General features: G+C 41.0%; 1 protein-coding gene across 2 annotated transcripts in view; it reads right to left on the bottom strand.

Annotated features, from left to right (window-relative positions):
• KIF3A (kinesin family member 3A) overlaps window positions 1–26324 on the bottom strand; it is a 133693-nt gene that overhangs the window by 54468 nt on the left and 52901 nt on the right. For both annotated transcript variants that reach the window (XM_077473230.1, XM_077473231.1), the window contains exons 7-9: window positions 21019–21216; window positions 18646–18820; window positions 12715–12813 (exon numbers count right to left, since the gene is read on the bottom strand). In XM_077473230.1, coding sequence (XP_077329356.1) covers window positions 12715–12813; window positions 18646–18820; window positions 21019–21216 — 472 coding nt within the window. The remainder of the gene's footprint in view (window positions 1–12714; window positions 12814–18645; window positions 18821–21018; window positions 21217–26324) is intronic.

Below are 26324 nucleotides of genomic sequence, written 5' to 3'. Positions count from 1 at the left end.
GGGGTGGTTGGGCTTTCATTTAGTGAACACTGATCTCTGCTCCAATCACATGGAGCAGAGATCAGCGTCACTAGTTGCTAGGCAGAATGGAGAAATGCTGTTTACACAGCATTTCCTTCATTCGGCCGCTCCGTGAGACGATCGCGGGGATGCCCGCGGCGATCGAGTCCGCGGGTCCCGCGACCGGACTCACGGAGGTCGCGACCAGCGCGGGAGCGCGCCGGCGGCGGCGCGCTCCCGATGGCAGGGCGGCATTGAATATTGGACGTACCTGTACGCCAATATGCCTGCCCGTGCCATTCTGTCGACGTACATCGTCGTGCGCTGGTCGGGAAGTGGTTAACTCTCTCCAAAGCCCTAAGTCCAGTGTCTTTCTGCTGTTCCATCCTTCTATTATCAGCATGATAAATACTGACAAGCTCTCTACACAGGAGATAAAACCAGCCTGAAATTTGTGTTGGGGTGGGTGCTATAAATAGATAAGCAGAGCGCTGGTCTATTCACAGCACAGCTCTGCAGATTCCTTCCTTCCTTTGCCTAAGTGGAAGGGAGGGGGGTGAATTTCCTCCAATCAGCTCACACACAGTGTATGCCAAGAATCCACACCCAGTGCTGATAAGGAAGAAAAAAATCTCTAGCACATTGTGCACTTTCTAAAGAATACAGCAGTTGAAGACAGCAGGTATACATGTAAAACTTATGTAGGAGAATTTGTTTCATCTGTATGTATCATCCGAGTCTGTTAAACTTAAAGTGGATGTAAACCCTCACGTATACCCATTAAAGTTAATTTGTATGCAAGTCAGAACAGGTACTTTTTTTCTTTTAAGTGTAGCTCCAGCCAAAAAAAAATGTTTATGTTTTTTGGATAGCATAGGAAACTTTTTTTTTTTGCTGTATGTGTACCTGTTGAGCAGATTTCAACCTACCTTTCTGTCCCTATGACAATTGTATTTCGAAAAATTAGTGTTGTTGGATTGGTGGTAAAGCTTTTCCCTTCCTAGAGGTAGATTTCCTCTCCCTTCCTGTTTTCTCTTTCCATTTGTAAGTCGGATGTTTGTAACTCAAGAACTGCCTGTGTAGTTTTAAATTATTTGATCTATCCTCTTTAAAAGGTCCCCTTTTAAATTATAATGTCCATCTAATTGTTGTAATTTGAATTGTATAGAAATGAGTGATCTTAGGCAAGGCAATTTTTTTTTCTTTTATGCAAGTGCACATTTTTTAAAATGTTTTTAGGTTGTTTGAATAAAGAATATTGCACAAAAGGTATTTTCCTTTTGCTGCAAATTTTTGGTATGCTCGGCGTGGTTCTGGAGGTGAATCAGTTTGCAGGAACCTAATTGGGGTAGTGAGAAGGACCAACCTGGAAGGTTACCTGAAAGAATTGTACAAATATGTTCTGGGACACACTTATTAAATGAAGGAGTCACAGCGTTTATGGCGAGTGTGAACTTTGGGTGGGAGCACATTGTGGAGTCATGGAAGGTGTGTTCTGCAGTAAAAGTTTATTTAAATGGAAAAAGCCCTATTTTAAGAGCACAGGATTTATGAAAGACTTTTTAATGAAATGGTCACCATTTGCAGAAAGTTTATAATTATTTGTATTGCTTTTAGTTTATCCTCCTTAGTGGTAATCCCGAATGTGGCTCGGGGTGAATTTTCCATACCAAAAGCAGTAAACCCAAGTCACACTCTAGGTTGAATCGCAGAATCCAGGCAAAATTACTTGCCTTGTCCCCATGATCCTGCGATGTTTCCCTGCTTTGTGTGCGCGAGCCGTGTCCTCCGCCGGAACTAACACAGTGCTGAGCTTCGTTCCCTGCGAGCATTGCGACGCACAGGGACAGAGCAAGGTGCCAAATTCAAAAAGTGAAAAAATACATAACACATACAGTACACTGTAATCTTACAGATTACATTTCTGTATCACATTATTTAACCTCCCTTTTGTCCCAAGTGGTTTGTCCAGTGTCCTGCATGCAGTTTTATATTATATATACTGTTCTTTCTGCCTGGAAACTAGAGAATGTCCATAGCAACCAAAAAGTGTACCTTTACATCAAAGGCGGTTTCAGACCAGCTAGAAAGCGGTAATAATAAATTAGAATCACTCACAGAATTGAGAGATAGTGATTTGTGGCGAAATTCATTATCAAACACTGAAAGTAACGAAACCGACAATTCTGCAACTGAGCAAATTTCTTTTGTTTTTTTTCGTTTTTGATTTGATTACATTGAATAATTTTTATTATTATATTATTTGTTATCATTATTTATTATGTGATAATTTATGATTTCCCATTTCAAACTTTATCATACCAGGGCTGTCTACTAGACTCTTGTTTGGACAGATTTAAGTGCGTTATACCTAAGATTTAAAGAACAAGATAAAAAGCCAAATTTACATGCAAAACAATGTACTGCTTTCAGCATCAGAAAACTGACATAATCATACTGCCAGGGAAGTTAATACCGTACTAAAGCGCTAATCGTTTTAGATTGTCACTAAAGCATATTCATCACATTTATGGTCATCTTCCACTGTTTATAGTGTTTGAGGGTTGCACTTTAAAGTAAAAAAAAAATGCAAAGTTTGGATGCGAGTAGCTTTTTAAATAATTTATAAAAAGTTTCCCCTTGGAAAGCACAGGATCCATATTATTGCTATACGTTAGACCAAAATGTCATCTAGGAGCAGCAAATGATGGAAATTGTTAGATATTATATATAGATAGATCACATCAATTTGCTTAGTCTCATCAAATTTTCTCAGATCAATCGATTTACACTGAAAAAGAAAAGATTTAATCAGCAGACCAATATTGTTTCATTAAAACTGAAACTTCGGTTTCATGATAAAATTAAGATGAGATAAAGTGAGAAGACTAAAAGCCCCATACACACTATCAGATTTTCTGCTGATTTTTTCCTTCAGATTTACCAAAACCGTATAATATGAGGTCAAACCTTAGGAGTTTTAATTTGTATGCAATTAGGCGGGCCCTTGCACTACATGGTTTTGGTAAATCTGAAGGAAAAAAAAATCTGCAAAAAATCTGATAGTGTGTATGGGGCTATTGTGCAGTAGTTTAGGATTCCCAAAAACGCAGCGTTAGCAGGATCAGCCCAGATACCTGCTAGCACCTGCGTTTAGCCCCTCCGCCCAGCCCACCCCCCCAAGTGCAGTACCAAATTGATCACTGTCACTTTCAAAGCACTAAAACACATAATTGCAGCATTCGCAGAGTCAGGCCTGATCCCTGCGAATGCAAACTGTTTTTTTTGTAGAGTTTGAAGCAGTTGCTGACAATTAGGTGCTCTTTTTGCCTGCGAGTCACTAGTTGTACCAGTAAATTTAGAGGCAACAATATCAAATCGAAGGTACATTAGTGAAGAGGCCTACACTTTTCTGAGCATGACACAGAGTGAAGAGGAAGTCACCCATTTGTCAGATTCAGGCTTAGAATACGATCATGTAGACAGCAGCGGCACCCTGACAGATAGCAGGGACCACTACTCTATCGTCAGAGCTAAGGTCAGGTGTGCCCAACCCTGTTCTTCTGTTGTTGAGGTGCAAGAACCGCAGGGCTCTCGTATGGAGCAGAGAGCTAGTGCCGCTCATCCTTTCGGTGAACTGGCAAGCACCAGCAGCCTAGTAAATCTTGCTCGTAGTCAAAACCAGCACTGCAGTATCACGTGGTGATGTGGCGAGTTCCAAAAGTGCAGTTCAAGCTGGTGTGGTGGCTAGCACAAGTATTGTGTCGCAGGCACCAAGAAGACAAACACAGGCCTGTTGAGCTCATAGTGCCCTTCCTGCTGCATTTGAACACTATTTTCCCAGCAAGCGTGCCAGATATGGAGTCAAGTTGTATAAGCTCTGCAACAGGGCAACAGGCTATACATATTGTTTTATGGTTTAGGAAGGAAATGATAGTCACGTGGAGCCCGAGAACTGCCCAGAGTACATAGGGAGCGCTGGTAAGGTTGTGTGGGACTTGGTGTCACGCTTATTCGGAAAGGGGTACCACATGTACGCAGACAATTATTATACAAGCCTGCCACTTTTTAGTTAGTTTTTTGATTGTGGAATTGGCGCACGTGAAACCATGGGATCTAATCGCCGGGGCTTACCCCAAGGGCTTGTAGATTCCAGTCTTAGGCTGGGGCAGAGAGCCTGCTTGAGATGTATTCATTTGCTCATAGTGAAGTGGAGGGATTCAAAGAATGTTTTTGTTCTGTCCTCCCTTCATGTAGATACGAATTCCAACAGCGACTGGTATTGTGGAGAAACCCCTCTGTGTCCACGAATACAAACTTAATATGGGAGGGGTGGATCTCAATGACCAGTTCATGGTGCCGTACTTAATTGCCCGTAGAGCCATTTGCCGATAGGCATGTTGAGTCTATGGAATATTTTATATTTTGCCACAAGTTGTGGGAAAATGTAGGAACTTTTTATTTATTTTTTAACACAAAGTTGTCACTAAATGATATATTGCTCAAACTGAATGGCTCCCCATTTCCTCCTTTCCCCCTGCAGAGGGGCACCAGACAGGGATGCCCTCTCTCCCCGGCTCTGTTCGCCCTGGCCATGGAGTCTATTGCTGAAGCCCTCAGGAGCTCGGCCGAAGTTCATGGTCTTAGGGTGGGCTGGCTGGAGGAGAGAGTGGCTCTCTAAGCGGATGATGATGCTGGAGACTCTCTGCGGGTCGCAATCGGTATCATGGATGCCTTCTCCGCCTTCACGGGGTTGAGAGTGAACTGGCACAAGTCTCAGCTGTTCCCAGTGGATGAGGGGGCCAGATCCTCCTCACTCTCCTCTCTCTCACTCCAGTGGGTTGATCAGTTTACCTATTTAGGTATTATCATCTCAAGAGAGAGTAGGGGCTTTGTGCGGCTCAATCTTGACTCTCTTGGTAGCAATTAAAAACAAACTGAAGGCATGGAGCAACCTTCCCCTTTCCCTGACTGGGCGCTATAGTTAGGTCTCTGGAGGCCTTGAAGGAGTTGCTATTAAGGGGGGCCTAAAACGCCTCACCATCTCACCCCTTCTATGCGTACCACTATGGGTGAGGTGCTGAGGGCACTCCAGCCAAACTCCTGGTCTCCTCACACCCCCCTGTGGCTGAACCCTAACCTATCACAGTTCAATACCATCCTGGATCCACAGGCCTGGGCCAAATACAAAATACTGAGCCTTGAGCATGTTATCACCAGAGAGCTCACCCCCTTTCACGTTTTACATACCACATTTAATGTGCCTGCACAGGCCCATTTTAGGTATCTTTAAATCACTCATGCCTACAGGTGTCAGTTCTTAGGCCAAGCAGTTGAATTGACATACTCGGAGCTCGAATCCACCCTTCGACTTGGAGAAACCCAGGTCTCAGCTCTACGGGGTCCCTGCTGGTTGCTGTTGGCCTTGGGTTGTCCCCCCTCCGCAGGAAATGGGTGGGGGACATACCGGAGCTGGACAAGGATGACTGGAGGGAAGATTTTGGACTTTCCCTTCTCCCCTCTGGTCTAAACTAGGGACAAACTGGTCCAATACAAAATTGTGCATAGACACACGCCTCTCAGGCTGCACCAGATGTCGCTGGCACATTCTCCGGCGTGCTGGCGTTGCTCCTACTAACCGACTTTTTCCACATTTTTTTTGCATAGCAATCGAACATTATTGGAAAGAGGTACTCCAGGTGATTGCTAAGGTCACTAAGACTCGTGTTCCATATGGTCCTAAATATTGTCTGCTGGGGCTGGTGGAACAACTGTCAATGCTCAGAGCCAGGAAAATATTCATATCCCTGCTATTGTACTATGCTCGTAAAGGCCATTATGATGAACGGAAACAATCGTCTCCCCCCCCCCCCTCTGTCAGATTCTGGAAAAGTGAATGCCAGTTTACCCCTGTATAAAGCCACCTACTCAGGTAGGGGTTGTCCACAAAAATTTAAAAAGGTAGGGACCTGTTGGCTAGATGACAATACCACGGCAACTGATGCAGTAACCAATTCCTAGATTAATACTATATCTCTAGTCTGTTAGTATATTGACCCAACTACTCTCATGTTGCATTATCCTGTTGGTACCAATTTGAGCACAGATTTTCCTGAACTGAACCTCTCCCCACATTGGAGTTATAGTATAAGTTACTTTGTTTATGTTGTAGGTTTTGCCCTGTTGCCGCATCAGAAGAACTGCATGGGCAAAGGTTTGGGCCATGCGTGGGCTAATTTTGTATGCTAATGAAAAATAAAAAAGATTTTGCAAAAAATATATATATATATATATTACTCACACATGATATGGGTATATGTGGAATTGCACCCAAAATACATTCTGCTCCTTCTCCTGAGTATGGGGATACCACATGTGTAAGAATTTTGGAAACCTAGCTACGTACAGGACCCCAAGAACCAATCCCCGCCTTCAGAATTTCTAAGGGCGTAAAATGGTGATTTTACTCCTCGCTGCCCATCACAGTTCAGAGGCCCTGCAATGTCAAAATAGCACAAACCCCCCCTAAATTACCCCATATTGGAAAGTAGACACCCCAAGATATTTGATAAGAGGTATGGGGAGTATTTAGCAGCTCTAATTTGTTTTTGAAAATAAAAAAAAATCCACTTTTCTTTTCCAGTTTTCAAAACTTTGTGAAGAAAAGCTATCTGGGCATATCATGGCCTTCGAAAACTGATGTGGTAGTGAGGAGTGAAATCACCATTTTACGCCCTTAGAAAGCCTGAAGGTGGTGATTGGTTTTCAGGGTCCTGTACACAGCTAGACTCCCAAAAAGTCCCAAACATGTGGTATATCCCTGTAATCAGGAAAAGCAACAGAATGTATTTTGGGGTGTAATTTCACATTGCCCATGCATGTTTGAGCAATATATCAGTTAGTGGGGGGGGGGGGGTGTATTGCCCTGCCATTATAGCACCTCAAGAAATTACATAGGCAGTCATAAACTAAAAGTTGTGTAAATGCCAGAAAATGTACCCTCGTTTGTAGATGGTATAACTTTTGCGCAAACCAATAAATATACGCTTATTGAATTACATTTTTTTTGTTTTGTTTTTTACCCGAGACATGTGGCTGAATGCATTTTGACCTAAATATATGACTAAAATTGAGTTTATTATGTAAGTTTATTATGTAAGTATTTTATGTTTTTTTTTTTGCCTCTGCGTTTTTTTTTTTTTACTTTTTGTACTATAAACGAAAAAAGACAAAATTTTGGAAAAAATATATTTTCTACTTTTTGTTTATAGTACAAAAAATAAAAAACGCAGAGGTGATCAAAAGACCACCAAAAGAAAGCTCTATTTGTGGGGGGAAAAAAGGACGCACGTTTTGTTACCAGTGCCAAATTGTAATAAGTGCTCTGGTCAGGAAGGGGGCAAATCCTTCTGGGGCTGTAGTGGTTAAACACAGAATCAATGTTTAATATAATTTTGCTGTAGCTAAGGTGGTCATACAACAGACAGTTCTGATACATTACTGGTGGAAGAAAGGAGTAAAGCTGCAGCGTGAGTAACACTGAACTAATAAGCAGATAATCAGTAAAACTATAAAAAGGGGCTTTCCACAGCTAAAATAAAAAAAGAAAGCATTACTGGCCATGTAAACAGTAATAAAAAGATACTGCTATCTGTGCTGTTTTTTTTCTCTTTACAGAAAAAACATTCTAAAAAGGGTTACAAAAAGTTGGTAGGAGAAAGCTAAACAGCATAAGGAGCAGAAGCCCACAAAAACAGTGGCAATTATGGGAAGTGTTAGCTATATTATTTAGACCATTTTCAGTTTTACTGGATGAGATACACCCTTCTTCTAAACGTATACCTGGAAACTTAAAGTGATTGTAAAGTATAGTTTTTTTTTGTTAACAAAACATGTTATACTTGCCTCCACTGTGCAGTTGGTTTTGCACAGAGCAGCCTGGATCCTCCTCTTCTCGGGTCTTCGCTGCTCCTGGCCCCTCCCTCCTTTCGAGTGCCCACACAGCAAGCAGCTTGGTATGGGGCACCCGAGCCCAGTGTCCATTCAGACATGAAGCCCGACCCCGCCCCTCTCTCCTGATTGCCTAACTGACTTTGATTGACAGCCGCAGCAGCTGTGTCTCATCCAATCAGGAGGAGAGTCCGGGGAGGCTAAGACACTTGTCGACAATGCTGGCGAGAGATGGGGCTCAGGTAAGTAGTAATTAGAGGAGGCTGCTACACACAAGGTTTTTTTTTTATCTTAATGCATAGAATGCATTATGATAAAAAACCTTTTGCCTTTACAACTCCTTTAAAAAGTGTTTCTCAATAATAGTGGACTAAAATACATGGTATTCTTATGTAAAGTGTACCCATCTCAAAAAAGGACTGGGAAAAAAGTTTGGTACAATGCTTAAATTATATATATATATATATATATATATATATATATATATATATATATATATATATATATATATATATATATATATATATATATATAAATAAATAAAAAAAGTACAGTGCTTAGCACAATATAATTGTGTTCCAAGTCCATAGAATAGTGTCCAGGTGAAGCTCCACGATTTTGGCTAAAATAAAAATCGCAATTTGTTTGCTTAGAACAGGGGTGCCCAACCTTTTGAAGAGTGAGGGGCAATTAAGTGGCTTGGTAACTGGTCGTGGGCCACGAGTGGAGCAGGAGGATGACAGTTCCATGTCCACTCTGCATATGCAGAGCAGATGTGGATACAACCCACTCTACTCTATGGGCCCTTGGATCCCATATGCCCAGATAGAAAGGAATGTGAATCGGATTGGAGGTAGGTGGGGTGTAAACGGGCACAGGTACGTTTTCATCTGCGGCTCGATAGAGGTGAATGGATAAGGGTGAACGGAGGGTCAGACCGATAATGTCAATGGGGCCTAAGGCTGTTTTCACACTGATGCGCTGTAGTTTACCCGCACAGAGGGTGCAGACAAGTGCACCTGTGGCTTTCCTGCAGGTTAACTGTACTTTACCATAGACTTCTATTATATCCTGCAGGTGTGGTACACTTTCTGAAAGCGCACTAAACTTGCAGGTAACAGAAATCTATGGCTCAGTGCAGGTAACCCCCTGGTGTTCTGTGCTGCACCTGCAGATCAGATATGCCCATATATACACTGTGATTTAAGTAATAAACTTACCTTTAATAACAGTTTTCCATTCAGGCATCACTGGCTGTTGTCCCAGGCAGATCGCATTTGGTATCACTCCACCTGTGATAGGAGTTGGCGCTATACAGGAAGCATGGGCTATTTTTTAACAGAAGCTCTACCGGTGGATTTTTTCACAACACTGATTCTCTGGGATGGCAGGTTGGCAACCCACAATCTAGGCTTGCCAATCCGCCATCCCAGAGCAGGAGGTTGTGTGGGCCACATCAGAGGGCTCCGCGGGCCACATGTACGGCGTAACATCATCTTTCACATTAAACAAAATAATTGGGCTAACTTTACTGTTTCATTTTTTTTTTTTTATTCATTCATGTATTTTTCCCCAAAAATTGCGTTTGAAAGACCACTGTGCAAATACAGTGTGACATAAAATATTTCAACAATCGCCATTTTATTCCCTAGGGCCTCTGCTAAAAATATTTTATATATATATATATATATATATATATATATATATATATATATATATATATATATATATGTTTGGGGGTTACAAGTAATTTTCTAAAAAAAAAAAAAAAAAAAAAAATCTGATTTTAACTGTAAGAAACAATTGTCAGAAAAAGGTTTTTAGATTTTAGGTGGTTAAACTTCCTGCATATTCACACAGAAGTTTTATCCCTTTGATCTAAGACAGAAGAGTTACAATGTTGTTAAAGACTGCCAGAGTGAGCAGAGAACGCTCTATACTTGTTACATTAAAGAATCGGGAAACACAGATTGTCAGAGGGGGTGAATTGAGATTGCGATCTTTTAACGATTAATTGTGCAGCTCTATGTCCAGGTATTAATTCCAAAACAAGCTCAGTGAAAAAAGTCACACTGTGCTGCATACAATTGTGCAGAATTTATTGTTCTTCCTTTTTCTTCTACAGTGTTCAACCACTTGTGACAAACAAACAATTGCACTTACTACAACTATATGACCCCTTAGTTATAAGAAGGGTATGTTATGCTTAATCCAAGGTTTATATAGTCTCAGGTGGTCTGGTTCACAGGTAATGAGATATTTATCCAATGCCAGCTCTCTCTCAGGAAACAATTATTAGGCACCAATATATACACACACACACACACACATATTATATATATATATATATATATATATATATATACACACACACACACACACACACACACACACACACATATATACATACATACACACATATACACATATGCACACACATATATACATACATACATACACACACACACACTGTATATTCAAAGCATAATATTTATGTACCAAAATATGCTTAATTTGAAATCACAAAAATAAACTCACATTTTCTGGTGCCCAGTAGCAGATGTGGTACTGCTCCAACAAGTTTTGTTGTGTTTATGGAGGAATCAAGCAATTTTATTTCCTGCAAACCATAGTCTAGTCAAGTGATGGCGAACCTTGGCACCCCAGATGTTTTGGAACTACATTTCCCATGATGCTCAAATACACTGCAGCGTGCATGAGCATCATGGGAAATGTAGTTCCAAAACATCTGGGGTGCCAAGGTTCGCCATCACTGGTCTAGTCTATGTCTGGCACTAGACTGATTGTGCAAAACACAGTGGCCATGCTGCAAAGGGTACATAGGCTGCCAGATCATTTCCACCACACAGAGTAAGAGGGGATCAGTAGTAGGATCAACAAGTATATTCATAAAAAAGTATGAAAATAAAAAAATAAAAAAGAAGGCATGCACTGTTAGTGAAATGTATTGTGAATGCTTTAATATGATTTTTATTTTTGGGTTTACTGTCACCTTAAGTGATTACAAATTTACCATGCTAGTGAAAAAAATTGTCATAACATGTTCCTCATATTAATGAGGAGAGAAAAATTAAAACAGTGTGGTTTTGAAGTCACGCTACTTCAGCGCTGTTTACGGATATCAGTATAACTTCATGTAACAGATATCAATACAATTTGCATAAAAAAATCACACAGAAATAGTGCAGGAACCTTTTTCAAAGTCGTTGCATCTTGAGTCGCAGCAATTTGAACAGTTCCATTCCCACAAATGGGGTGTGACTTGTCATGCCACTTTGAATTGTCAAGTCACACTGGTGTGAACCAGGGCTAATTTACCTAAGATTCACACAACTGGTGCAGAAAATTTAGGTGTAAATAATTACCTTATTTCCCATTCCAGCCAGCTCCCTCCAGTGCTGCGACTGCTCCCCTACAGGTGCACTGTAAATTGCAACCAGCTATGGTCGCACTCCAGCCTCCTAAGCATACAATACAGGGTTAAATATCTCTGTATTGTACGTGATGACGCCGAGGCTCCACCCACTCTTCTGCAATTCCCTAGACATAACAGCAGCTAACCATTGCAGTGCGGGTGGTCCCCTGCAAGGGTGGATTTTTTTTAATTCCTTGAGTTAGAGTTTAAAGAATACAATGTAAGTTGTGTTTTGCAGGAACATATTTTATACCTCAAAGCTCAGATGATGTGTTATTAATGGAAAAACCTCAAGTACCCACGTTTTGGGACATATGTACCTCTGTATTAATTTACTGTATAGCTGGCTATATAATGTACACAGGTAAATGAATTGTCCCAGTGTTGCCAAATGTATCTCATACTACTCTGCCATCATTTATCTGCGTGACTATTTTTACAAACCAAAGGGAAATCTCCATCAGATAACCAATATGCAAAATGATTAGCAGATTAGCGTGAGTCAGTAAATCTCACAACCCTGCAATGACGCCACCAAAGTAAAATGAGTAGGAAATGCAGCAACATTTCTGATAACAGATGATATGATAAGCTTTGCTCTAGCAAGGCATTCTATGATCTCAGTGGAACCACTTTTGGAATTTCTCAGTCTGTGAGTAACAAAGACTCTAGTTTTTGAGGTCACAAACTGGACAGTATACAAGTCTAAGATCAGATAAATGTTCTATTTACAATGTAAGTTAGAATGTGTCATTTGCTTTTTATTTACCGGTACTGTATTATTGTACGTGTTTAAACCTTTTAGAAGTTGGACGCTGTCAAATAAACTGTTGGTGTTTTACAAATACTGAGTAATAATAATGGTTTATTAAATTTGACAAAAGTCATGCTATCTCATTATGAAAGCTGGAACCAAAACAAAAAAAAACAAAAAACATTATTCCATAAAGGAGAGGATACAAACATTAATTTAGGACTTTCTAAGGACCCCACAGACCGACAGATGTCATAGGTCACTGTAACCACTCTTGACTTTCATAAGAGGCTTTTTGGTATCAGTCAAATCCAACAAAAAAAAAAAACACACTCAAATTCTTTAGATTTCAAACTTGCTGAAAGCAAAGTTTGTATAAGTCAACATCTTAAAATATTGCCTAGTTTCAGCTACATAATTAGGAGTTTGACAAAAAACAAAAAAATTCTGAAAACACACTTCACTCAAATTCAAAATAATGAACAAATATTCTATGCCCATAATGTGATGGGAACTTAAAAAAAAAAATCTATGGTAATACAATGCAGATACATTTTAGGAGAGGTGAACTAACCTCTTCGTCTTTTTTTCTTTTCTCCATCCTCTCCAATTTCTCCATCTTCATCGTCATCCTCATCTGATCCACTATCTTCAGAACCAGAAATTTCCTCTCCTAACAAATTGAATGGATTTAATGAAACAATGGGCCTCAACAAAAAAGCAAATATAAAATAACTTATGTAAGTGCTTTACCATTCACTTGCTTTCCACCATCTGAAGGACAACACTGCTTGAGTACAGGTCTGCTTTGTCTTTGTAGGTTTACTTGTGAAAGATTTACAGTGCCTTGCGAAAGTATTCGGCCCTCTTGAACTTTTCAACCTTTTGCCACATTTCAGGCTTCTCACCAAAATGTGGGACACAATTGTGAAGTGGAACGAAATCTATTGGATTTTTGAAACTTTTTTAACTAATAAAAAAATGAAAAGTGGGGTGTGCAAAACTATTCGTCCCCCTTGCGTTAATACTTTGTAGAGCCACCTTTTGCTGTGATTACAGCTGCAAGTCGCTTGGGGTATGTCTCTATCAGTTTTGCACATCAAAAGACTGAAATTCTTGCCCATTCTTCCTTACAAAACAGCTCGAGCTCAGTGAGGTTGGATGGAGAGCGTTTGTGAACAGCAGTTTTCAGCTCTTTCCACAGATTCTCGATTGGATTCAGGTCTGGACTTTGACTTGGCCATTCTAACACCCGGATACGTTTATTTGTGAACCATTCCTTTGTAGATTTTGCTGTATGTTTGGGATCATTGTCTTGTTGGAAGCTAAATCTCCGTCCCAGTTTCAGGTCTTTTGCAGACTCCAACAGGTTTTCATCCAGAATGGTCCTGTATTTGGCTGCATCCACCTTCCCCTCAATTTTAACCATCTTCCCTGTCCCTGCTGAAGAAAAGCAGGCCCAAACCATGATGCTGCCACCACCATGTTTGACAGTGGGGATGGTGTGTTGAGGGTGATGAGCTGTGTTGCTTTTACGCCAAACATATAGTTTTGCATTGTGGGCAAAAAGTTTGATTTTGGTTTCATCTGACCAGAGCACCTTCTTCCACATGTTTGGTGTGTCTCCCAGGTGGCTTGTGGCAAACTTTAGACGAGACTTTTTATGGATATCTTTGAGAAATGGCTTTCTTCTTGCCACTCTTCTATAAAGGCCAGATTTGTGAAGTGTACGACTGATTGTTGTCCTATGGACAGACTCTCCCACCTCAGCTGTAGTTCTCTGCAGTTCATCCAGAGTGATCATGGGCCTCTTGGCTGCATCTCTGATCAGTCTTCTCCTTGTCTGAGCTGAAAGTTTAGAGGGACGGCCAGGTCTTGGTAGATTTGCAGTGGTCTGATACTCCTTCCATTTCAAAATGATCGCTCGCACAGTGCTCCTTGGGATGTTTAAAGCTTGGGAAATCTTTTTGTATCCAAATCCGGCTTTAAACTTCTCCACAACAGTATTACGGACCTGGTGTGTTCCTTGGTCTTCATGATGCTCTCTGCGCTTTCAACAGAACCCTGAGACTATCACAGAGCAGGTGCATTTATACAGAGACTTGATTACACACAGGTGGATTCTATTTATCACCATCAGTCATTTAGGACAACATTGGATCATTCAGAGATCCTCGCTGAACTTCTGGAGTGAGTTACTGAAAGTAAAGGGGCCGAATAATTTTGCACGCACCACTTTTCAGTTTTTATTTGCTAAAAAAGTTTAAATTATCCAATAGATTTTGTTCCACTTCACAATTGTGTCCCACTTGTTGGGGATTCTTCACAAAAAATTAAAATTTTATATCTTTATGTTTGAAGCCTGAAATGTGGCAAAAGGTTGAAAAGTTCAAGGGGGTCGAATACTTTCGCAAGGCACTGTACATTCATCTCATTTAGTTCTATTTAACCTGTCTGATTTGGAGCTTAAAGTGATTGTAAACCCTCACCTTTTAAAACAACCCACTCAGTTTAAAATAGAAATGAAAGGAAAAATATTTGTGTATGGATAAAAAAAAAAAAACACACATTATAGATACTGTTTTTTGGGGGGTTTTTTTTATAAGCGATTAGCTCAATTCTCAGCTACACAAAGAGCGGAGGAAGGAGAAACAGCAGCACATTCATCTTCTCAGTGAAAGTCTTTGCGGGGGGGGGGGGGGGGGGGGCATATCAGGACAAGTTTGATCATTGGATACCTGAAGACAAACCTGTCCAGTTTATTGTTGAGTCCAGATGCCAGAAGATACATGTATGGCATCCCCCACTAGTGAGATGGAGAGCCCATTACCCTTGTTCCAAAATCTGACAGCTGAAAAAGTCCACCAACAATTTTCCATACCTGGGATGAGAAAGACAGACAGGGCTGGAACAAGCAGTTCTGCCAAAGAGAGAATCAAAGAATTAAATCCACTTTTCTTTCCTACTTCTGGTGCCTCCTTGATGATTAATGTAAGTCAGTGATGCAGGAGGCACAGGCCTGTGAAGGGAGAGACTGAAGTTATTAGTCCAGGGGCCAAAGATCCTGGACAGAAATAAGTTCAAAAGTCAAAACCAGGCAGTTTAATCGGTGAGTTGGTTCTTGCAACAATTTCCAAAACTGAGGATCCAAAACTATTCTCTTCAGTGTATGCACTGTCTGCTGAACATTGACTGACAAGGACATGGGGAACTGGTCATTTAACAGAGATCATCCAGGTTTACCATAACATGAATACCCAGAGCAGAGCTATGACCAGGGCAAGCCCACAGCAAAATATTGATAGTGCTGGTGAGGAAAAGGGAGGCAACAAACAAGCTAGCCATGATCTATGTCATGTGAGACTTTTGAAGTCAAGTGGGCCAATCTGGATCAATTTCCTTTGGAAACTACGACCAGGTTTGAATAATACTCCAAAGACATGCAGGTAGGTTAATTGGCTTCTGTCCAAAATTGGCCCTAGAATATGAATGGGGACCCTGGATTGTGGGCTCCTTGAGGGTAGGGACCAATGTGAGTGTGCAATGTACAGGGATAGGGGTAGACACTCACTCAGGTTGAACTGGATGGACTGGTGTCTTTATTCAACCTTACTATGTAACTATCTATGTAATAAAAACTCCTGAAGACCTTCCTTGTTAGGAACTAGGATAATGACCCCCTAAGAAATGAACTGATGAATAGCAGCAAGAATATCTCTCCATCTTTGTGGGGGAATGAGGCAAATTCAAACACATGAGGCAAGGAGGAATCCGAAACTACAGTTTGTAGCCCTTGGAAATTACACTCTGGACCCAAACACTTGAAAAGCCCAAACGATTGGGGTCAACCCTTCCTTTGGAAAAGGGCTCGAGACCAGACTTAGAAATCCATAAAAATCTTCTGACAAAAGGCTTTTCCAGACATAAGCTGGTCATACACACATTAGATTTCTTTCATTCAACCTGACTGGATGCAGGCGATGTTTGCCTGACAATTTCCCGTCTGCCTCCTTGATTTTTCAATTGAAGGATGATGGAAAGAATGGCTTCCACTGGGCCACACACAGATAGAATTTAAGCCAATTCAATAGGAACCAGCCAAACTTCACTAAGTTTATGGACATTCTTAGACTTGAAACTGGAGCCCTGAGATGAAGTTTCAAGTCTAGGAATTTTTTTTCCTAGTTTCAAGAGCAGAAGGTCTACCTGCAGGTGCGCAAGCCTTTTTTTTCTGGGGGAGGAAAGAACTCTTACCCGCTGTGAACTCCTTGATGTACTTGTCCAGGGTGGGACCACACAGGCATTATCCTTTGAAAGACAGCTGCTGGAGATGCTTTTGTCCAGGAATTATGTTGACTAGAAATTGAGCCAAAGGATCATCTGCACATTGACAGAGAGGGGGCTCATCCTGAGAATCTGGCAAAAATGTATCCACCAGGCTGTTTACGAAGTAGCATAATGCCAAGGCTAAGAGCTCCAAGTGGTGCGAACGGAGGGATTAGTTAGGATTCAGTTAAGATCTTGGGGCATGCCCTTAGTCCAGGCAGCAAGAGTCTGCAGGGGTCATGGACACAACTATGGGTTGCAAAAGAAGAGCCTGTCAAAAAAAAATAAAAAAACAGGAACCTAAAACGCAGGATTCTCTTCAACAGGGACCATTGGCGTCTTGTGAACACAAATTTCTGGGACAGCCACAGGGACCATCTGATTCTGCAGGAAACCCTTCTCTATCGGACATTGCTGAGCAAAAGGGCTGAGGTGTAGCATTGTAAAATAAATAAATAAATAATAAGAGTAGCAATGGTATCGTTAAACAGTTTTTTCATTCATCTTAGTTAAAGTCAGCAGCTCCAAAAACTGTAGCTGCTGACTTTTAATGAACAGACACTCACCTGTCCCAGGATCCAGTGCTGTCCTCAGCCAGCCAGTTCCTTCACAAGGCTTGGGTCAACAGCACCAGCATACTATGGGCATCCGGTTGTAACTGCTTGCGGCTCCACAGCCAGCTGCTCACTGCGCCATCTGGTCCTGCAGCTTTCTAGGACCTGTGACATGACTTTAAGGATCGCCGTGGCAATTAAACCGGAAGTGGGAGTGGTTTGTGCCAAATGTGACAGAGGAGGCAGGGAGGAAGAGGAAGAACGGAACTTCCGCTTTTGGCTGAAGTTCCACTTTAGGCTTTGATGAGACCTTAGTCAAAAACTTCTCATTCTGATCCAACTCCTCCAGGCTAGAGGAGAGATCATTCTAGTCTACCTCCACCCAAGGCATTAGCCACAAGAGCAAAATCAAAGGCTGACCCAGGAGGGAAAAACCAAAGTCCTCACCATGAGAATGCACCAAAGGAAGCAATATGGCACGTTCATGACCAGTGAAGTGACCAAAATCACATCCATGCAACAGAGGCCAGAAAAATACTATCTTCAATTTAAAAAATTCAGTGCTTTAGCTTCATGGCTGCAACACAATATTTCAAGTCTTGCAGCTTCCAATACAGCCACATGCCCCTTAACTAGCAGCACCCTGAATCAGAAAGGGTGCAAGTCCTCTAACCTAGTGGTTTTCTTCTAGGTCTGGGAAGGTTTAATAGGTACCAGCCCTATCCTGGCCTTGCACTCCAAGATGGGCAAATCAACAAGGAGTCTTCAGGGACAGGGCTCCATCAGCAGCAGATCACGGTCCTGGATTTTTATACCAGCCTGCAGGTATCTTAAAATAATGCACCATGTGCTGAAGTGAGCACCCACATAAGATATAGTGCACAAAGCAATATTACCATCCAGGAGCTTCAGAAGGAAGCCACAGTGGCTATGTTGCAGTTAAAAAGCTTGACCGAAGAATCTTAAAGGGATGGTACATTTTTTTATTAAAATATCAAAACATGTTATATTTACCTGCTCTGTGCAATGATTTTGCATAGGGCAGCCCTGATCCTACTCTTCTGGGGTCCTCCAGCAGCGCTCTTGGCTTCAACCCTCCACCAAGTGCCCCCATAGCAAGCTGCTTGCTATGGTGGCACTTGCGCATGCTCGCTCCCGAGCCCTGCTATGTGTGTCCATAAGACACCCAGAACAATGCAGTAAGGTAAAAAGCTTTCTGCCAGTAAACCACATTGACGGGAATGTTGGCATTAAAGAGGTAAGCTTCTCTCAGAAGCGAGAAGAGGTCCATCACCTAATGACACTAGCAAAATAAAAAATGGAAGCTTGTTGGGAGTGGGAAGGGTTATATAGAAGTTGTCCCTGCAGCTTTCATTTTGCCAATAACCGATCACCTGACTGAAGGTAGCTTCATATAACATATAATCCATGGTTATAATTAAAAATCTGTGTCCTGTATTGTACGATTAAGAAATTCAGATTCCTAAATATTTCCAGTTGTGGTTTATTCTCATTAAAAGGCACCATATAGCACAAAGAAATATGGGAGCACATCATAGAAAAGAACATTTCTGAAAGCTTCCCAACCCCAATCTCCTTGAACATTCGTATCAGTCAAACATTACCTTCATCAAGTTTCTTTTTGAGTTCTTCAATTTCCTTCTGAAACTGGCGCAGAAGGGCATCTTTAGGATCTTCATTGATTCTGGCCTTATTTTTGATATTTTTTGCTCTGTTTGCATAACGGAGGGTGCTGATTGTCTCATCATAGTTGTAATCTGCAGGACCGATATTTGCGCACTGTAAAGTACATAAAGGGATTGCAAATCATCACAAAAAAAAAAAAAAATGTGTAGTCTTTTCTGGCTGGCTTGTTTTCTTTATAAAATATCACAGTAATTTACCAATAATTTACTGACAACTCCGTAAAGAATAATGATCAGGTATATAGACAATATCGCCTGAATACTAGGTACCTGTGATTTGTTTACATTTTCAAATATGTCTTCAAAAAGTGTTCATGGCAACAATTTACCAATTACTGCAAACTTTGGTATTCAGAATCATGTAAAGTTGAATAGAGATCATTTACTGTAATGTAGTCCTGTATGAGCTATAGTGCTATAGGCAGCATCATTTGTTGGAAACTTAATACTAAATGAACACTAAAGAGGACCTAATGCACACTGAAGAATAAGCAAGGAAGATATAAAAATGTTTTAAAAAAACTGGAAAAAATATGTTTCATGACTTGTCCAAATCATAACTTAGATTTTTCATAACTACATATAAGAGGAAACTTCTCCTGAAGATTCTAGTTGTCTGGCTGCCATGCACAATCACTGACTTCAATACATTCAAGCAAATGACATTCAGTAATTTAAGGTCACAGAGAAAACAGGTATCTCTGTTCAGTACCGTAGCTAACATTATGAGAAAGAATTCAGCTTGGAATCTTTCATAATGCCTTGAAATCAGCTACCTTGGGGGGGGGGGGGGGGGGGGTTCCTCCCACTGATACCATATATGTTCCACTATTCTTTCTACTGACGCCAGCCATAGAGCATTATTCCTACCCAGACTGACCACAGGTGCAAGGTAATTTTTTACTCAACTCCAAATAGCCAGTGTCTGATCTCCTTAAAGTTCTCAGGACAGTGAACTGGCTCTTTGCTTAGAAAGTTTGAAGAACCCTATTCAAGAGTATAACTAACACAAAATAAACTCTGTATCTGCAGCCTTCAAGGGACTATTCAATGTATTCGCAATAGTATGCTCATCTAAATGCTTTGAGGCATTAAGTGTTATTACAAAAAAGGTCACCTTCCAGTAAAATTACTCGCTACAATGTTATTAGAGAAACCTCAGCCTGCCGGAAAAGAACGCATACAAGAGTTTATCCAATGTCATCTACAAAAAAAGTAAAAAATAGCAGGATATTGTCCATCTATCACATGATTTCCCCCCCCCCCCCCATAATGAGTTTTATTGAAATCACTTTACAGATACAACCAAGATATAAATAGACATATTCAGAGTGTATATTCAAAAACAATACAGCCAAAATATCACAATTATCAACAATGTAAAAAAGAAGCAAAATATCCAGGTTCTGAACAGGGGTTACTACAATCCCTGAAAGATTGACCAGACCCAGGAAAAAGCTTGTTTAGACTCCCATTTTTCTGCTCAACAATCCAAGGGTCTAACAAAAACCTTTAGTGCCCTTGGTGGGACAATAACAATAAATAGCCCCTTTGTGGAGGGGCCTGGGGGTGTTACGTTGTCTCAATCATAAAAGGACTATTAGTGAATCATTTGTAAAGGGAGAAAGGGAGGACAGGGGTAGAGGCAGGGGCTCTGAAACAAAATTGGCCCCATTAGGAATTGGTGGTCTCAGGGAGCTGTATCCAGATTGTTTCAAAAAGTAGGGGAACCTGAATTAGGAAGGGGAGGAATGAGGGGCTGGATGGAGGTCGTAAGTGATTAGGGAAAAAAAGGAAGAAAGCAGAGCTTCCACTGTGGGCCCCCCTCCTCTCCTCGAGGCCAAGAACACTGTCATGTCAGAGGTCACTTTCAGCTGTTAACAACTCTCCGTACCATGGAAATACCATCCCAAAGATAGGACCATGCATGTATCCAATGAACAGGGAAGAATCAGTTACTAGGGTCCCTCTGGTTTTGATAGGATGCCATCTCCACACATCCAACAGGCCCAGGCGCATGAAAATTTAGTCATCTTGTGTATTTTTCCTGTCTTTAGCTAAACACGTATTAAAAAAAAAAAAAACACACCTATGACGAAAGCTAGGCTTAGTATTGTCATACCTAGTAACCTTCAAACACTGCAGCTACAGAATACTACTAAGTAATCTCCTAGGCCCAAACAAAACAACATTAACAAAAATACATTACTTGATGGAAAGTGAACACTGATGGACAATTTTAAATTCCCACTGCAGTGATGATAGGCCTGTAACATGTATAATGGCATTTACCATCATTGTCTTGGAATTCCCTCCCAGTGAATCCTGCAACAGTCGCGTAAGTTTGGAGTTTCTATATGGCACGTGAGTGCTCTTCCCATCAACCAGGGCGGAGATGACGTTGCCCAGCGTGGAAAGTGACAAATTAATTTTTGTGGCTTCTTTCAGTCTTTGTCCGGTTGCTCCTGTCTTTGTTTGTCTTTCAGAACCCTAAGTTGAAGAAAACAGTTATTGTTAGCAGCATGTAATACACCTTCTCCAATTCAGTGCTTTGCTTTTCTTAGCATATCTCTGAGTACATAAATCATAAATATGCAGGCACATAATGCTATACATAAATACAATTTTTTATTTTGTATTATTTCATTGCTACTGTGTTTGCTAGTATGGTTTCATTGATGGCATCCTCAAATATGTGGTGGTGACAGCAAGCCCATTGATTTATATCATGATACTCAAATTATCTGCTATCAGGTTTGGAATTCAATATCACACAAAGTGATCAGATGGTTTTTCTACACACAAGTATTTCTGTTCATAGAGAAGCATTACATATAATAAAAATTTATGGACCATAATCAACTGTTACACAAGTTTTCATTTGCCTAGTATTTTTAGGTCACTACCTAGAAGCCAGTTTACTCATATTGGGCTTGTATAGGCTATGGGGGTACCTCATTCTTCATGATATTTTAGAAGATAGGACTGATGTGACAGACTTTAAATGGTACCAGTGAAGGACATCGAAACAAAATAATAAATACTAAATAAGTTTATTACAAAATTATTTTTCAAGTAAAATCAATTCAATTATATGGTTCTAATCAATATGACCTCCGATCAATTTGATCGGTCATTATTAAATTTATAGATCTCTGTTAGTACAATGTCAAGAGGTTAACGAGTTTCACATCTGTGCTTCCTCAGGACCTTATATTCTTGACTTTATAGCAGAGATCCTGTTCAAAAGAAAGAAGAAAAAAAGAGCACAAACATTATTTGCATTTTGATATACCAACCAATTAGGTGAGAAGACGTACATTGAGGGCCACTTACATCTAGAAAGGAGCCCACAGTAAATGACGTGCCAAGTGCCATAGGAGAGCAATCCAAAAGCTACTATCTTCAGACAATAGGTAGATAAATATATGTAATAGGAGCGATCAGATGACCATATGGTTCAATTCTGAAAAAAATATACCAATAGACATAACGTTGGTAGGTTGTATTGGGGGATGAGGTAAATGCAGAGTGAGGTATTTGCTTTGATTAGTGTGGTTCTTAATGGGGATAAAATCCCAGAAGAAAAAAGTGGAGAAAAGAGGAATTCCCCTCAGCCACGAATAGAGACCTGCATGCCCTGCAGTTAATTCCTACCACCTCAACTCCACCACCTTCGTCGGGCAAGGGGCCAAAAAAAATAGGATTTTTTTTAACAGCTTACCCGTAAAATCCTTTTCTTGGAGTACATCCCAGGACACAGAGCACCATAGTAATTACGATGTGGGTATATAGGAACCTTCAGCTGAAAGACACTAGTATACCCAATACAGGAAGTTCACACTCTGTATATAACCCCTCCTCCTACCAGGAGTACCTCAGTTTTTGTAGCAAAGTAAAATCTCTAAACCCCAGAAAAAGGGGAGGGACCTCTGTGTCCCGTGATGTACTCCAAGAAAAGGATTTTACAGGTAAGCTGTTATAAAAATCCTATTTTCTTTATCATACATCACAGGACACAGAGCACCATAGTAATTACTATGTGGGACTTCCCATAACAATGCTATTTGAGGGGAGGGAGACACAACCCCTAGGGCACCCCCAGACTTGAGGATCTATACTGCTGCCTGCAGCACACTGAGCCCAAATGCGATATCCTCATGCCTTTTCAAATCCACCTGATAAAACCTGGTGAATGTATGCACTGAAGACCAAGTTGCGGGTCTTGCAGATCTGAGCCATGGAGGCCTGGTGATGCACTGCCCAAGAAGCACTAACTGCTCTGGTAGAGTGTGGTTTGACTTGAAAAGGTGGACTCTTACCCCTTAAATCATAAGCCTGAATTATAACTTGCCAAATCCACTTAGCGACAGTGGATTTTGACACGGCTTGTCCTTTCCTAGGACCTTCTGGCAGCACAAATAAGACATCAGTCTTCCGGATCTGAGCAGTTGTCTTTAAATAGACTTTGACCGCTCTCACCACATCAAGACAATGTAGTGACTTTTCTTCCCTAGAAAATGGTTTTGGAAAAAACTATGGTAGGACAATATCTTGGTTCAGGTGAAAACCTGAGACCACTTTTGGCAGAAAACTTGGAGAAGGACGCAACACGACCCTGGCCTTATGAATAATCAAATATGGCTCTTTACAAGAAAGAGCAGCCAATCCCAAAACCTTGCTTGCTGAGGATATAGTAACCAAGAACATTAACTTCCTTGTCAGAAGGACTAAGGGAATATGCTGTATCGGTTCAAATGGCTGTTTTTGTAACACTGATAAAACTACGTTCAATCCCAAGGATTCAAAGGAGGTCTGACCTCTTGGAGAAGGACGCAACACAACCCTGGCCTTAACAATAATCAAATATGGCTCTTTACAAGAAAAAGCAGCCAATTCCAAAACCCTGCTTGCTGAGGATATAGCAACCAAGAACATTAACTTCCTTGTCAGAAGGACTAAGGGAATATGCTGTATAGGTTCAAATGTCTGTTTTTGTAACACTGACAAAACTACGTTCAAGTCCCAAGGGTTCAAAGGAGGTCTGACCCCTTGCATAAAAACCCGGACCAAAGAATGCAAAGAAAGCAGTCTTTGAAAAAAGACAGATAAAGCTGAGACTTGGCCCTTGATAGCACTCAAGGCTAGCTTCATCTCTACCCCTATTTGTAGAAAGCCAAGAATTCTGCCTATGTTGCACTTCCGAGGGTATCAGCCCTTGGACTCACACCAGGAAACATAAGCCCTCCAGACTCTATAATATATAGTTCTGTAAGCTGGCTTCCTTGCATCAAGTTAGAGATAACTGACCCTGAAAGCCCACGTTTCTTCAGAATGTGGGTTTCAATAGCCAAGCTGTTAAATTTCAGAGTTCATAAGGTAGGATGTGAGAGTAGGTCTGGCCGTGGTGGAAGGGGCCATGGATCCCCCACGCCATCTTTACGATTTCTGCATACCAGGACCTTCTGGTATGCTGGGGCTACAAGAATTACCGTATTTCTTTCCAGCTTGATCCTGCAAAGAAGCCGTGGCAGCAACTGAACAGGGGGAATGCATAAATCAGTGAGAACTGATCCCACGGGGTCACCAACGCATCTGTTCTGGCTGAGGGTGGATCTCTTGTCCTGGACACAAAGTTGAGCAACTTCATGCTGAATCTGGACGCCGGAAGATCTACGTCCAGGGTCCCCCATCTTTGGCAAACAGTCCAAAAAATTGGCAGGGTAAAGGGACCATTCCCCCGGGAGCAACTGCTGATGTCCACCTGCTCCCGGAATGAAAACTACTGATAGGCACGGAACATTCCTTTCTGCCCAAGTTAGGATATGGTTCCCCTTCCTCTGTGCTGCAGTAAGAACCACACTAATCGCAGCTAATACCTCACTCTGCATTTAACTCATACCTCATACAACCTACCAACCTTATGTCTATTGGTATATTTTTTTCAGAATAGAACCATATGGTCAGCTCATTGCTCCTATTACATATATTTATCTACCTATTGTCTGAAAATACTAGCTTTTGGATTGCTCTCCTATGGCACTTGGCACATCACTTACTGTGGGCTCCTTTCTAGATGTAAGTGGCCCTCGATGTATGTCTACTAATTGGTTGGTATATCAAAATGCAAATAATGTTTGTGCTCTTTTTTTTTTTTTTTCTTTCTTTTGAACAGGATCTCTGTTTTAAAGTGAAGAATGAAAGGTTCTGAGGAAGCAAAGACGTGAAACGCATCAACCTATTGACATGTACTAACAGAGATCTATAAATTGAATAATGACGATCAAATTGATTGGAGGTCATATCAATAAGAACCATATAATTGAATTGATTTTACTTGAAAAATAATTTTTAAATAATTTGTAATAAACTTTAGTATTATTTTGTTTTGATGTCCTTCACTGGTACCGTTAAAGTCTGTCACAACAGTCCTATCTGCCTGTTTACTCATGTCAAGAGGTTAGTTTCAAATACTGCTTTATTGGAAAGTAGAATGGACAAGATTGAAAATAAATTGCAATCCAGTGGCTATCCACTAATGTACTTAAAAAGGGAACAACTAGATCGCTCTATTGCTTGGTACACAGTAATTTCTTTTTTTTTCGTTTTTTTTTCGTTCAACCCAGCGAAGTTTGCCATGTTAGTACAATGATCTCCCCACTGTGCTATTGTGTTCTGACAGGGGGACCACCATGCCTCTCCCCTGTATGTAGTTGAGGCTACATACAGCACTGTGTTTTCTGGGAGCGACTTGTGTCTCATACTTGTAATATGTACAGTTTATCCGATCAGCGCTCAGCCATTCATAGAAAGCGATGTACTCTAGCAAAGAATAGAGAGTCAGAGTTCATGACATCATCAGCCCATCTGACTCAGCCAATCAGGGGAAGCTTTGTATTCATTGCTATGAATGGCTGTGCGCCGCTGAGACAGACTCTTATGTTCTGGGTACGAGACAGGAAGGTCTGGGCTCGCACCTGGAACACAGTGCTGTATGCAGCCTCAGCAACATACAGTTTATACCAAATATCCATCAGCCTCACATGTTAGTGAGGGCTCATTTAGGGCATCTTGGTCAAAACAAACTATGTAAAGTGTAACAAAAGCTGGAGTTCAGGTTTAAAAACAGCCAAATGTAAAACTGTGCAGGCTAAGCTTTTGCAGAAAAAGTTTGGATATTCAGATCTCAAGCAGTTTATACAGAGGGTAATCTCTGTCTATGTATTTCTCCAACATATGCTCCATTTTTATTATTATACAGGATTTATATAGCGCCAACAGTGTGCACAGCGATTAACAATATGAGGGCTGACATTACACTTACATTACAATTTGGTATTTTAATTGCACAGGAGGGCTTTAGTTCTGCACACCTGTGACCAATAATCAGCTGACTGTGGGATAAAGTTAGTTGTCAGCCGACATCACTCAGCCAGTCCAGACTCTGGAGGGACCCGGACTTTAATGTCAGAATCCACCCAGATGGCTAACTGGCAGTTGGCTCAGCTTCACCGCATGTTGCTGATAGCCTGGGCCAGTCGCTCCCACCCATTCCACAGCCCAGAGCTGCAGCGAGAGCTGGAGGGGCAGAGCAGAGA

This window comes from Lithobates pipiens, unplaced genomic scaffold, assembly GCF_037356315.1.
Source record: "Lithobates pipiens isolate NorthernLeopardFrog02 unplaced genomic scaffold, aLitPip1_a1.2 Scaffold_8, whole genome shotgun sequence".
NCBI classification, from domain to species: Eukaryota; Metazoa; Chordata; class Amphibia; order Anura; family Ranidae; genus Lithobates; species Lithobates pipiens.
Note: the sequence above shows the minus strand (reverse complement) of the source record. Positions and strands in the feature narration are given on the sequence as shown.